At 37.2% G+C, this 13,570-nt stretch overlaps 1 protein-coding gene and 1 pseudogene across 24 annotated transcripts in view; one reads left to right on the forward strand and one right to left on the reverse strand.

Annotated features, from left to right (window-relative positions):
• The window catches only part of Caap1 (caspase activity and apoptosis inhibitor 1), a 101,656-nt gene that overhangs the window by 49,220 nt on the left and 38,866 nt on the right, over window positions 1–13,570 (forward strand). For 2 of the 24 annotated variants that reach the window (XM_052715605.1, XM_052715606.1), the window contains one exon: window positions 7,594–8,988. The exons of 19 other annotated variants lie outside the window; for them this stretch is intronic. In XM_052715605.1, the coding sequence (XP_052571565.1) occupies window positions 7,594–8,030 (437 nt within the window). In that variant the 3' untranslated portion in view covers window positions 8,031–8,988. Of the gene's footprint in view, window positions 1–7,593; window positions 8,989–13,047; window positions 13,165–13,570 lie in introns of those variants that run through there. 3 more of the 24 variants (XR_008213579.1, XM_052715608.1, XM_052715614.1) reach the window with 3 other exon arrangements.
• Window positions 9,114–12,107, reverse strand: LOC128096108 (ATP synthase F(0) complex subunit B1, mitochondrial-like; annotated as a pseudogene).

Genomic DNA, 13,570 nt, shown 5'->3' on the forward strand with positions numbered 1-13,570 from the left:
GGCCATTTGTTGTTGGTTTTCCTTAGTCTTTGGCTTTGTTTTCGTTACCAGTGTAATAAGGCTCAGTACCAGTCTTCTGTGTTGATGAATGATATGGTCTCTTTAAAATGTGGTCATAATAATCACTTCTCTGGAGGTCACGTTTCTTTTGATATTTTGTAATTTGGGTAATGTTTATAGAGTTTAATATAGAGCCTTTTTTACATCCCTAAGCTGTCTTTCCCCATAAGAAGTATGCCTTCTCTCTGATCATTCTGGAAAAAGGAAACACCAAAAAAAAGCAAAACCCTTGGGATACTTTGTGATTTCCACCTTCATTTTAAGGTGATAATTCTCCACCCCCCCCCCCCCATGGGTTCCCTCTCCTTTTTTATAGCTCTTGAGGGAAGATTGAAGGTAGAATAGTCAGTATTTTTACTACTTCTTCAATCAAAATATTCTTAGTTTGGGGGAATGATCGCATGTTTAGTGATTCTGTCATTTTTTTTTAGTATACTAATAATGATTCAGTTTGCTTTATAAGTTTATAAAAAGGACCTTTATATTTTTATTATCTTTTTCTGTGCTTATATATATTTAAATAAGCAAAAGCAGTGCTTTAGGCAACATGTCCATGTGTGAAATAGACAGTGAAACTGAGCACAGGCTCTTTGGACAGATTGTGAAGTGTTAAGATGTTGTTAGTAGGGAGTATGTGTATAAAACCTACCAATTCATGATGGGATGTCAACTGGTGTGGTCTTATGCAACAATCATATTGTTGATAGTTCATGGGTATAACCTCCCTGTCATGTCCAGAAGATACTATTTACAGCAGTCCTCCTGGTCCTCAGCCTTTTAGAATATTTCTGTCTTCTCTTCCTTGATGTTTCTAGAGCCTTGAATGTAGGGGTTATGTTATTGATGTTTCACTTTAGGGATGGGTGCCCCATAGTTCTGTGTACTCTGTACTTTGACCTCTTGTGGGTTTCTGGAATAGTTTCTGTCTGCTGCAAAATCTCTTGCTTTTCTTTGGTTTACTTTTCTTTGTAGCCCAGGTTGGTCTTGAACGCAAGATCTTCCCTCAGTGCCCCCCCCCCCCCAAGGCTGATTATTGGTGTTTCTCCACACTCCTTACTCAAACATTTGTTTTTTAAGATTTAAAAATTTTATATGTACGAGTGTGTATACGTGATGCCTGTGGAGGTCAGAAGATGGTGTGTGATCCCCTGGAACTGGAGTTAAGGGTTATTGTGAGTCATGGTGTCAGTGCTGATAACTAAACTCAGATTCTTGGCAAGAGCAACAGGTGTTCTTAACCACTGAGCCATCTCTCCAGCCCTGTTCCCTTAACTTTTGTAATTTTTCCATTTTGCCAATGTACTAGCTTCCCTCCTGTTCCTCAAAAGCTGAAAGTTCTAGTTTTTATTAACCAGTAAAAAGTAATATCTTTTTGTTTTTTGTTTTTTGTTTTTTTTGTGACAGGGTCCCATATGTAGACCGGGCTGGCCTTAAACGCCTGAGTGTTTCAGTTAAAGGCATGTGCTACCATGTCTGGTTTCAAAGCAGTTATCTTTTAAATTTACATTTCCTTAATTGGAAATTATGCTGAAAAAATTTTCATGTATTCATTCATTCTGTGGTTTTTAATTTGTGGAATGCCTGACTTGTTGCTTGCGCCCCCCCCCCCCCCCCCCTTTTAACTTTTTATTGATTCTTTGTGGATTTTACATTATGCATCCCGATCCCACTCATCTCTCCATCCCCTGGCATCCACCTCTGCCCCTGCAACCTCCTCCCATAAACAAAACAAAATTTAAAAGAACAACGGAGCCCAACCCCCCCCAAACACACACACACACACACACACACACACACACACACACACACACACACACACACACACACAAACAAGATTCTGTAGTGTGGCCCAGTGAGTCTACCCTTTAGCCCATACGTCTTTACTGGTAAGTGTTCATTGCAGTGAGTCATTCATTGGTCTGACTCTGGCTTCTCCTGCACCACTGATACTGGGCTCTCACTGGGATCCTCTTGGATATCCTGTTGTTGTCCTGTGTTGTTTTGGGTTTTGGGTCTGTAGGTCCGGCTCCTGCAGTTCATAGATGGGGTGGGTGTTGGGTGGGCTAACTCAGCCCTGCTTCTGGGCCTGGGTGGTAGCTGGATTGGTCAGCCTGCCAGCTTTCCCTTGGCATCACCACCACTGGGGTGAGCCCTTCAGTACTGCTCTGGCTATCACACCCAGTGCAGCCTGCAGCAAAGAGAGGGGCCAGTTCTCTTGTTCTCAAGGCCTCAGGTCCGGTTCACCTTCACTCACAAGGCCAGCTCTACCGCCTTGCTACCCTTTGCCCTTGTTTCTCATATAATATAATATACATAACTATATATTTCTATATTTTTCCTTGATACAAAAATATTTTAGTAGTGTTTTACTGAATTCTTTCCCTGTGTCAGAAATTGTAAGTTTTTGTTTCTTTTTTCTTTTTCATTTTTTTTTTTTTTCTTTAACAGTACCAGGGATCTACTCAGGGCCTTTCACCTGCTCTTGGGCTGTACCCCTAACCCTAGGACTTTAATGGAAACAACTTTGTTGTTTCTTTGTGGGTTTTTTGTTTTTCTTTTTGCTTAGGAAAGACTCATTTACTTGTCTTCTCTTCAGTTAATTTACATTTTTGTGCTATTTTTTAGGTATTTCCTGAATGACTAGTTGCCATTTGCAGGAATTTGGACAGCTGTGTAAATACTCTCTCTTCTAGGCTTTGTCTCTTGGCTTTATGTAATAATGCACCTTCAGAAGATTTCATAGGCAGACTAGCCTTTCATGTTACAAATAAGAACTGAATTAACAACTAGAATGTAATAAGACCTTAGAAGTGTTAAATATGCTCACATAACTTAAAATAACCTTTAACTTTTAAGAGTTATACTGTGATGTAACTCATGTGATGTCATCAGTGTTTTTGTGTTTATTTGCTTTTATTGACTGTTCTAACTAAAACACTTAAGAAAAATCAAGTTTGTGACATGAAATGTTTTCCTTTTACCTAATTTTGCAAAACCTTACAGTTTTCAAGCAGTGGAATTTGTTACAGATTATAGTAAAATATAAGCATTACATTTTAGCTTTTCCTATTCTGTAGTAAAATTCCTTTTATTTATACCAATTGTATGCTACTTGTGGGTGTGTGTCTCTCAATGCATTCTCAGTGTTGGAGATGGAACCTATAATCCTTGGCCCAGAAGTATATGTTAAACTGAATGGATATTGGTTATTTTTCTTCTCCTTGGCAGTAAAATGTTTGAGGAGTATAAGGTGTTGTGTTTAGTTGTCAAATATTTAGCCTTTGTGCTTTTATTCCATGCTTATATCTATAGCTCATCAAATAATGTAAACAAATATTTCTCTGTTAAATCAGAGTATTCACCTGTGTCTTTGATTAATTTGAGTAATGATTGATTAATATTTCTGTTTAGATACTGAGTCTAGATAAATTGGTTTATTATTTAAAACTCTTTAGTACTTGTGTCCAGAGTTTGGGATATGAATCAAACAGGTAGGACAGAAAGAAGATAGCAAGGAAGTGAACAAAAGAGAAATGATGAAAGCATATGGGCCAGAGGACAATGTAATAGAGTGTACATTGGCACAAAACTGGCTACAGTATCACCGCGAGAGAAGAATGCTCAGGGAGTCCCTGTACCCTGTATTACTTTTGACTTTTTTTTTTCCACTTTCACTTTGTCTTCCTAGCACTGTAGCCTAGCCAAGCTCTTAAGGTCCTTTAATCCTTTCTCATAATCAGTTCACTCCACTCTTTATTTATATTGCTTTTCTCTGAAGAGCTCTATAAGGTCTGTAATATGAGAGGTCACCCATCTTACTGGAGGAGCAGAGTTAATATAAGGAATATATCACAGACTCTGTTTCCTGTGAATAAAGCTAATTATTCTGCAGCTCCGTAACATCAGCAACTTGGGTTTCATTTTTTTCTTGACTTTTTTTTCCCCTGTGCTATTTTTGATTAGTCTTTTATTGTTTTAGTTAATAGTTTGAATTTTTATTCTTATTACTTTAATTGCATGTTTGATATTTTAATTCAGGTTTATTTGTATTTTATTTTTTCTTGTTGGGTTTTAATAACCTTTGTTTATATCATACATACATCAAACCTTTTTTTAAGATCTTTAATAAAACTTGAGTAATTAGCTGGATTTAAGTACTAGTGTTTTTGTAAAGTCCAAGTATGTAACAGCTTACAAATTGAATTTTGGGACTCTTATCATAATTCATGGTACACGAATATATCTATAATGAAAAAAGTTTGAACATATATTTCTAAAAAGTAATTATAAAGCTTTATTAAAGCAGATATCACATTATTTGCTTCAGCTCTTCCTAGTGACTAGATTTTATTGAAAAGACTAGAAATAATTTACCTTTTAGATTGTTACTGTAAGACTCTTGTAAGTTTAGGTGTAAAGTGAAGGAGGTACTTTGTGGAAGTCTTACATGACTTAAATTGGCACTCACTTTTCCTGAAAATGAGTGCACACACACACTCTTGTGTGTACATACACACCCAGAGTGAGAGTACAGAAGGATAGAACACATGATCACACAATTTTAAGAACTTTGAATGAGGCGTTTAAGATAATCACTTCTTTGAAAAGAATGTATAACCTTTGCCTTTTCTGCTTTGTGAGATGTAAGAAAAATCATTACAAGTCCCCACTGCTGAGAAACGATGAGAGCAAATGATTTTGGAAATGTGTTCATATGTTTTCAGGTGATGATTTTAAAAGTGAGTTACTGACTGTTTCTACTGAAATGATAAAACTTAAGAAATAGTAGAGAGGCTAAAAATGATACTTACACCTTCAAATAATGGCTTTTACAAGTTATTTACTTTCCATTTTGTGAAAAAGTGCACATGTCAAATCATTTCAGATGTGTAATGCTACAATGTTTTGGTACCTATGGTATACTTACAATGGACAGATGCAACCTGTATTGTGTGGTAGAGAACTCAAGTTACTTGGATTTGGTTAATTTTGAATGTGAACAGAGAACACCAAATTTTTTCTTTTCTTTTCTTTTTTTTTTTTTTTTTGAGACAGGGTTTCTCTGTGTAGTTTTGGTGCCTGTCCTGGATCTCGCTCTGTAGACCAGGCTGGCCTCAAACACACAGAGATCTGCCTGGCTCTGCCTCCCGAGTGCTGGGATTAAAGGCGTGCGCCGCCACAGCCCAGCTCAAATTTCTTTAGTGATAGAATAGATGTATTGTTGACAGAAAAGCAAAGGTATAAAGCAGCGTATCTCCTGTCCATTTAAATGTTTGAAATACACTCAAAAAGATTTTCTTCACTGGGTTTTTGTCCTTTGAGATTAGGATTGAATGTATGAACATTTTGATCCTAAATCTCTGGTGGTACTGATTTTATAAAGCATTTTACTATGTAAGTTCAGAGGAGTGACTCTTTAGCTAAGGCTACTTCTTAAATAAGCCCATATAAACAGGCTTTAAAAATTATTCAGATTAAGTGAATATTTGTGTAACTTTGTGCTTCTTAGGCCCAGAAAGGTATTTGAAAGCCGTCTTCCTCCTGACAGGGATAAAGAACATGCATTATGATTTGAGTGCGAAATGTCTCCACAGACTATTGCGATGTACCCTTAGTCCCACATGGATGCTGTTTTGGGAGGTTGTGGAACTTTTAAGTGCCTCATGATTGGAAGTAGGTCACCCAGGAGATACCATGTCCCTGACCTTCTGGCTGTTTTTCTCTTCCTGTTTGCCATGTAACCGTGGACTGAAGTTAAATTAGATCTTTCCTCTCATACCATGTTTCGGGCATTGTGTCCTAGTGTGACCGACTTAGCTCTACGTTTCCAGGCCTGCTGTGAGACAAGACAGCATGGTGGCAGTGGGAGTGTGTGGCAGAATCTGTCCCTGTCATGGCAGGCAGGAAGCAGAGAGAACAAACAGAACAAGACAGAAACCAAGAACAGGGGAGTCAGGGCAAGATACTCCTGTGGCTAGGCAATATGTCTACAGCCTCTCATAATAAAAACTCCCCCAGGTGGATGGTCACATGAGCCCGGCAGTAACATTTTATATTCAATACTTAACCTTCTGTTCATGGCCCCCAAAGACTCATGGCCATTGTATAATACAAAACACTTAATACATCTCTAGACCTCCCAAAGTCTTAATGATTTCAACGTTGTCCAAAAGTCTAAGGCCACCCCCCCCCCCCCCCCCCACTTTGAGGGGCTTGCTCAGAGGGATCCTAACCCTGCTATGCATCGCCTGCTCTCCTGGATTTCTCTGGGTGGAAACCTTCATGACATTGTAATTCATGTGTTCTGCACAGATGTCAAACCAGTTTGATTGTAGATGACCCCAAATCTTCCACCTGAACACTGAATTCTTTTTTGAGGTTTTGAACAACAAAGCACGTGCTTTCTTATGTTTGTTTTTATCTCAAGTCAGAATATTTCTATCAAATATTTTGTAAGAAGAATAATTTCATTTTGCTGTATTTTTTTTTCTTGTCATTTGGAAATTCTTGCTTCTTTGGGGAGATACATGAAATGCTCTTTAGAATTTATTAAAATTACAACCTTTTTGCACGTTCTATTTGTGGCAACAAAAATAATATATTGACTTTTTCTACTTTAATTTTGGAGTTGGAAGTAGTTTTATAATTAAAGTGATACAGGTTAAGGTTAGTAGAGTATCTGTTATAAACAAATGAGGTAGAATTGTTTCTTTTCTGTTCATCCTGTTAACACTGGTTTTCGTTTGCCATTCAGTATTTTATACATGAGTTTTCTTCTCAAACCAAAAGTTTGAGAATTAATTTCTAAATAAAAAACATGCTTGTTACTTAAAATATAAATAAATTAGGGTAACAAATGAGCACTCAAAATTGTAAATGATATCTAAAGTTAGGTAATGTCCAGTGCCAAGGCCAAGACACTTACTTGAGCATCATAATCTACATTTAGATTAAATTCTTGACATCAGAGTTTTATAACATTAAAATACTTGTATACCAGTTTTATTCATTTATTGATTCAGAACCAAGTGCTTGAATAAGTATAGGAGAGGATTTGGGATAAGTGATGTACAGAATATCTAGCTTCATGACGACATTTTTCCTTTTTTCTAGTCTACAACGCAAAGTGTGTCCTCTAGGATGAAATTGTATTTTCCCGATAATGCTCTATTTAAAAGGTTTTCAACATGAGTCTTCATTGTGTAATCTATAAACTTCAGTGTGGTATAAGACATCATGACATTTTAATTAGGAAAATTGATCAAGGGAACTCCATATGATGGACTAAGTTTCCCAGTAGTCCGTGTTTTACCAAGTCGGAATGAAAACTACTCTAGGGTTTACATGAAATAGAATTTGTTTTTCAAGTTGAAGAGTCAGGAAAGAAGTGAGCGCAGGAAGGATTACAGATGAACTTGGGCCTCTGTAGTGGGGTAGGTCAGGGCAACCCCTTCATCATAAGTAGAGGGAAATGTTGACCCAGAGCTTTGGGTTACATGGTTCTCCCCCACCCCCTTCTTTTGTTTGTTTCAGGCAAAGGGGAAGATAGTGATGTACTCAGTATAAATGCAGATGCTTATGACAGCGATATAGAAGGCCCATGCAACGAAGAAGCTGCTGCTGCCGCCGCTGCCGCCACTGCTACTGCTGCTGCTGCTGCCGCCGCCGCTGCTGCTGCCGCCGCCGCCGCTGCCGCTGCTGCTGCTGCTGCTCCCGAAGTCCCAGAAAATACAGTCCAGAGTGAAGCTGGTCAGATCGATGACCTGGAGAAAGATATTGAAAAAAGTGTGAATGAGATTCTGGGACTGGCAGAGTCTAGCCTAAAGGAACCCAAAGCGGCCACCCTGACTGTTCCTCCTCCAGAAGACGTTCAGCCTTCTGCACAGCAACTGGAACTTCTAGAACTTGAAATGAGGGCAAGAGCGATTAAGGCTCTCATGAAAGCTGGTGATATAAAGAAGCCAGTCTAGTTTTCTGACTTGAATTTTGTGTGTGTTTGAATGAAGCCATGTCATATAATTTTGTATCTGACATTTATTTCGGGTTTCGTGATATTTCTCCTGTAAAACTTATTAGGTAAACTCATCTTAGGCTGAAATTATATATATTTTTTACTTTTATATTATACACTATAGATGTGTGTTTAAATTCAAGGCAAATACAGTTGGATACCCTGGGTATTTCTTTTAGTTATGTCTGTAAATTGATATCTTAAAAGCCAACAGGAAGGAGTTGGAATATTTTTTTCTTTGTTTTTAAATGTTTGGGCAACAAACTCAAAAGCTTTAAGAAAGATTGACCAAGCATGTTTCTCTTAAGGCTACCTGTATTTTTCAATAGAATATTAAATTATTGCTCCTAGATTTGTTAACAATTTAAGAATTTTAGTTTTGTGTATATATATACTTTTAAGATATGTACTGTTTGAGGATGCCTTTTGTGAATGTGAGTTTCCTAGCTAAAACTAATGAACTGTTTTGTTGTAAGGCTCAAAGATCTGAAATTGCTTTAAAAGCTTTTTTAATAAAGAAAAAACTCAACTTAAGGCTATTTTTTTAGCAATGTAAAGTTAATTTGTTCATGTTTAATTCCAGCAAAAAGCCATTCTGACATATGTTTGGTCTTTTGGGGGTACTTTGTTCACATTTTTTTCCCTCCAATTAAAAAAAATAAATTTTCATTTACATTCCAAGCTTTCAGGAAAAGGGTAATATATTATGATACAGGGTTTCATTTGATGTTATTGTTTGAAGATCTGATGTATAGTTCCATAAATTAAAATAATAAAAGGCTGTTATTCTGGATATGAAGACTTGATACTTTTCCAAAAGCAAAATTGACTTTAAGAACCTTTGATAAATTGATGATGTAATTAAGCTAATTTTGTATACTTTTTAATAAACAAATTAGCATCTTGCCACAATTATAGATACCTTTTGCTTCATTACTAGTCACACTTGTTTGATACCAAAATAAATTTTGGTAAGGTCCCTTAAAATAAATGAATTTTTTCTAAAATAGAAATTTGGATCTGTCTTATATTATAACAAATGTCTTGGTATATTTTTATTTATAAGCCATACTCTAGTGATGTAATACAGGAAGCCTCTTCACACAATTTACAGGAATTATCTTTGATCATCTGACTTAATTATATGTTGATCTTGAGAGGTTTTAGGTGCACAGAAGACAAGTTTATAAACCGTTACAGATGAATTTATTGCTCCTGAACACGTCTTTAAATAATCCTTTCATTTTTTCCCCCTCTCTGAATTTAATGAAGCACAGAAATCTTTGTCATATGAAATACTTCTCTTAGCCGGGAAACATTGGTATAATTTCAGCAATGTGTGCTCATTGTCAGGGCTTCTGTATGAACTTATAGTGAAATATTCTATCATAAATGTTAAAATAACAAAACAGTACAGAGTAACTATTACTGCTTACTAATTATAAAACAGCTGTTTGCATTTCTGTGATTAAATATACAAGAGTAGAAAAATCTGAGTTTTAGTTACTGCTCATAAAGCCTTATGTGTCTGTTCTATTTGGTATATGCTGTAGAGGATATTTGAGGTAGAGTATGTGTGTAAGAAAGAATGAACTAGACATATTAAAGATTATTAGATGCCTGGTTTAAAAAAAAAAAACAAACTTGTTTTCCACATCAGAGTATTGAGAGCTTTCTGAAAATGATTGGCTGTAAAAAAATAGGAACTTTTGTCTTAGAAATGTGTTGTAATATCAAAATAACATGTAATTCTCCTGTTACTACATAACCCCCAACTCAGGGAAGTCACTGAATGTCTCTTAAGGAGATTTTAAGCATGAAGTAGACTGATAAATGAAGATGTGAGAACTACCTCTTTATATGTATAATTCTTTTGTAAAGTGAGGAAAATCCTTGAGTGACTAGTAATTAAATTAAAAAAGGCCAAGTTTTCCACTTAATGTCAAATAGTTTTAACATGACTAGGAGAATGACCCAAATGTGTTTTTTTAGGGGGGAGGGCATGATCACGTCCCCTACTTTGTAGACATGAACTGGTTATAGTCCAGGCTGGCCCTAACTTACCCTCCTCCTGCCTCCAGTTCTCCAGTGCTGGGCCAATGATGTGCCACCATGTCTGGCTGTAACCCAGATCTTGAGAGCTGTGTGGCAGCTGGTGATGGGTCCTTAGCGTTAATGAGCAGATGTCCTAAGTAAAGTGTCTTTTTAAAGGAATACTAGCAACTCTTTACGATGACTAGGCAGTATATTATTAAGTCTTTTCTCAAAACTTTTTGAGTTAAACATTAGGTCCCAGGCCCCATGATCACTTATCTAATAAGGGAATTCTCCATAGTTTGAACACAATAAAAATTACAGTAAAATACACATTTTTTTATTTCCATTTTCAGTGTGGACAACACATTTGTAAATCTATAATATGGATAGCTTAAGGATGTTAAAATTTCTCAGTTCTCTTTCTTCATAAAAAGTTGGAAAAGAAACTTTAGTTATTTTTTCCCTCGACCATGCCTGGTACAAACTAAAAGATCAGTGCTTTAACTAAAATTTCACCCTTCATTATTTTTACATATTTTTCCATTTTACTTGTCAATTTATTGCAAGATAGCATAATTAGTTACAAGTGTAGACTATAATTTGGTCATTTTAGTCAACCAGAAAGTTGCTGCAAATTGCTCATTCAAAAGCCATCACCAGACAACTTCAGATGCAGATCAAGGATCTGAAGTACCTTACTGGACAATGGGTTTAAGCCACTAAATGAGTCTTTGTCATTGTAGTTTCAATAGCTAGCAATACGGGAAGATTTTTGTCACGCAGACCAGTTCCCACTTAGTGAACTCTTTCTGGCTGTCTCAGTTGAGATAGATAGAGTCACGCAGTGCACTTGGCAGTTGCCTCCTCTCCCTGCTGTGTAGAGATGCTCTGCATCATAAGCTTCACCCAGGCTATCATGTACTCCTTGTCCTTTTGCCACATCATGTCCTGTACAGAAATACAATAGTCCAGGTGATTCTTTGCCATGTACCTGTAGTCTGTGAAGCTATTGCTGGTAAGTGACCTACAAGGCCACGGGAATATTGTTCTTCTGAGCATCAGAGGTAGTCCGGCTTCTGAATTAATGCTTGCTGTGCCTTCTCCATGCCTGCTGTATCCCAAATTCCTTTGATAGTCACTTGCTTTACTTCTAGTTGAGCAATTTTTTTGCTTACTAAGTTTATCGATAAATTCTCCAATATAGGCACTATGATTTTTAATCACATAGACAATTAACCCTACTATTGATATGGCAGAGAAGGTCTCTGGGTTAATTACATTTATTTCTTGGAATAGAAAATACAAGATAAGCCCAGTTCCAGGTATGTAGGGTCTTGTTACACCAGTTTTAGGATAAAGGAACTGGAAGAATTCCTCAGGGATCAGCTCAGTATGTACTTTTTCTTCATATTCAAGAAGAGGTGGTAGATAGGCAATACTGCTGATCCCAAGTTGTCCGTATTCTTCAGACTCTGTGGTGGCAGGCAGTACCACACAGGACAGCGTGGTTAGTGAAATGGGCAGCTATCTTTTTACTTTTATATTTTTAAATCTTATAATTAAGAATTAAGTAGATTTTAATAAAATATTTACTTTTTCAGTTATATGTTTGTGTGTGTGAGAGTGCAGATGCCTGCAGAGCCCCTAGAGCTAGAGTTCCAGGCAGTTGTGAGCAGCTTTATGTGAATGCTGGGAACCCAACTTGGATCCTTTTCAAGAGCAGTGTCGACTCGAACCACTAAACCACCTCTCCAGCCCCAAGTCAACTTTTTGAGATGAAAAAGTTTTTAATTAAAAAGTTTGTAATTAAAAGTGAATTTTATTTATTTTTGTGCCTGGGAGATGAACACACATTCAGTAGTGTGTGTGTAGGAATCAGAGGACACCTTCCAGGATTCACTTATCTCTGTTTACCCAGTGAGTTCTTGGAATTGAATTAGGTCTTGAGGGTGGTAGCTTTTGATTTTGCCCACTGAACCACCTTGTTGGCCAGAGACATGGTTTGCTGTGTAGTTCATGCTGTCTTTGAACTTAATATTAGCTCAGGCAGGCCTGAAACTCAAGGTAGTTCCTCTGTTGCTTCATCTTCCTAAGTACTGTGATCACAGGCAATCCTGTGCATTCCCGTCACTGGAATCCCTTTTTAAAATTAAGTGTTAATTGTTGCCAATAAGCACTCAGGTATATTTACTATTAGTGCTTGAGATGCATTATTAACTTGGGATGTAGGTCCATGGATGAAGCACCTGTCACACAAACATAAGGACTTGAGTTTGGGTTCCTCAAACATGTAAATACTGTGTGTGTGTGACATCCCACCTATAATTCCACTGCTTCTAAGTTGGAGACAGTTGCTCACCAGAGCAGGCTAACTACTAAGACTGCATAGGTGAGCTCTGGGTTCAAATTCAGAGGCCCTGCCTCTGTCAGTGAGAGAACGATGGAAGATGGAAGATTTCCAATGTTAACCTCCAGCCTCACATATATGAACTTGAACACACACATATGCATACCACACACGTGGTTGAAAAAGTAGATGCCTTGCAATGGAATGAATGTGAGGGTTAAAGAACAAAGGGTTCAGCCGGGCGGTGGTGGCGCACGCCTTTAATCCCAGCACTCGGGAGGCAGAGCCAGGCGGATCTCTGTGAGTTCGAGGCCAGCCTGGGCTACCAAGTGAGTCCCAGGAAAGGCGCAAAGCTACACAGAGAAACCCTGTCTCGAAAAACCAAAAAAAAAAAAGAACAAAGGGTTCAGATTCTATACTGAGCAGTTGTGTAATCTTGTCCATATAGCCATAAAATGAGGGAACTATATGGTTAGCCGTGTATCCAGTTTCTTGCATCTACAGTAGTCTGTAATTCTAATATAGTAGGCCACATGACTTGTGAAACAGAGCTCTTAAATTCAAGTGTTCTTCCGTTCCCTTTCTCTTGCAGTTCAAAATGAAACAGCTGTTACCCTTTGTTCGTTAGGACTCCTTGGTGTTAACTGCAGTCTAGCTGTGATTTTTTTTTTCTTCACCCAGTTAACATCTTCGTTGTCAGAATCTCTTGGTATGTATACTGCTCAGAATTACTCACTTTTGACCATAAACTTAGATTATTTTTAACATATTATTTATTGTAAGTAATGTCAAGTTGAGGTTTTTATTTAATTGAAAAATTTTTCTCATATATTCTGGTCATGTTTTCCCCTCCTACAGCTCCTCTCAGATCCTTCCCACCATCCAATCCAGTAAACTCCACATCCCTTCTTTCTCTCTCTCTTTAGAAAACAAACAACAATAACAGAACTAAACAAATCTGAATATAGGAAAAAACACAAACATGCACACACATAAAACAAAACTAATAAACACAAAATTGGGAACTACAATTTACATTGTTTTTCTCCCAAATCTTATAGTGAAAAAGAACAGTTTCATTTTGTTTGGTCCTTTTTATACCCAGCTGTCACTAC

Source organism: Peromyscus californicus, unplaced genomic scaffold (genome assembly GCF_007827085.1).
Source record: "Peromyscus californicus insignis strain IS unplaced genomic scaffold, ASM782708v3 Scaffold_5__1_contigs__length_169319896, whole genome shotgun sequence".
In the NCBI taxonomy this organism is placed as follows: Eukaryota; Metazoa; Chordata; class Mammalia; order Rodentia; family Cricetidae; genus Peromyscus; species Peromyscus californicus.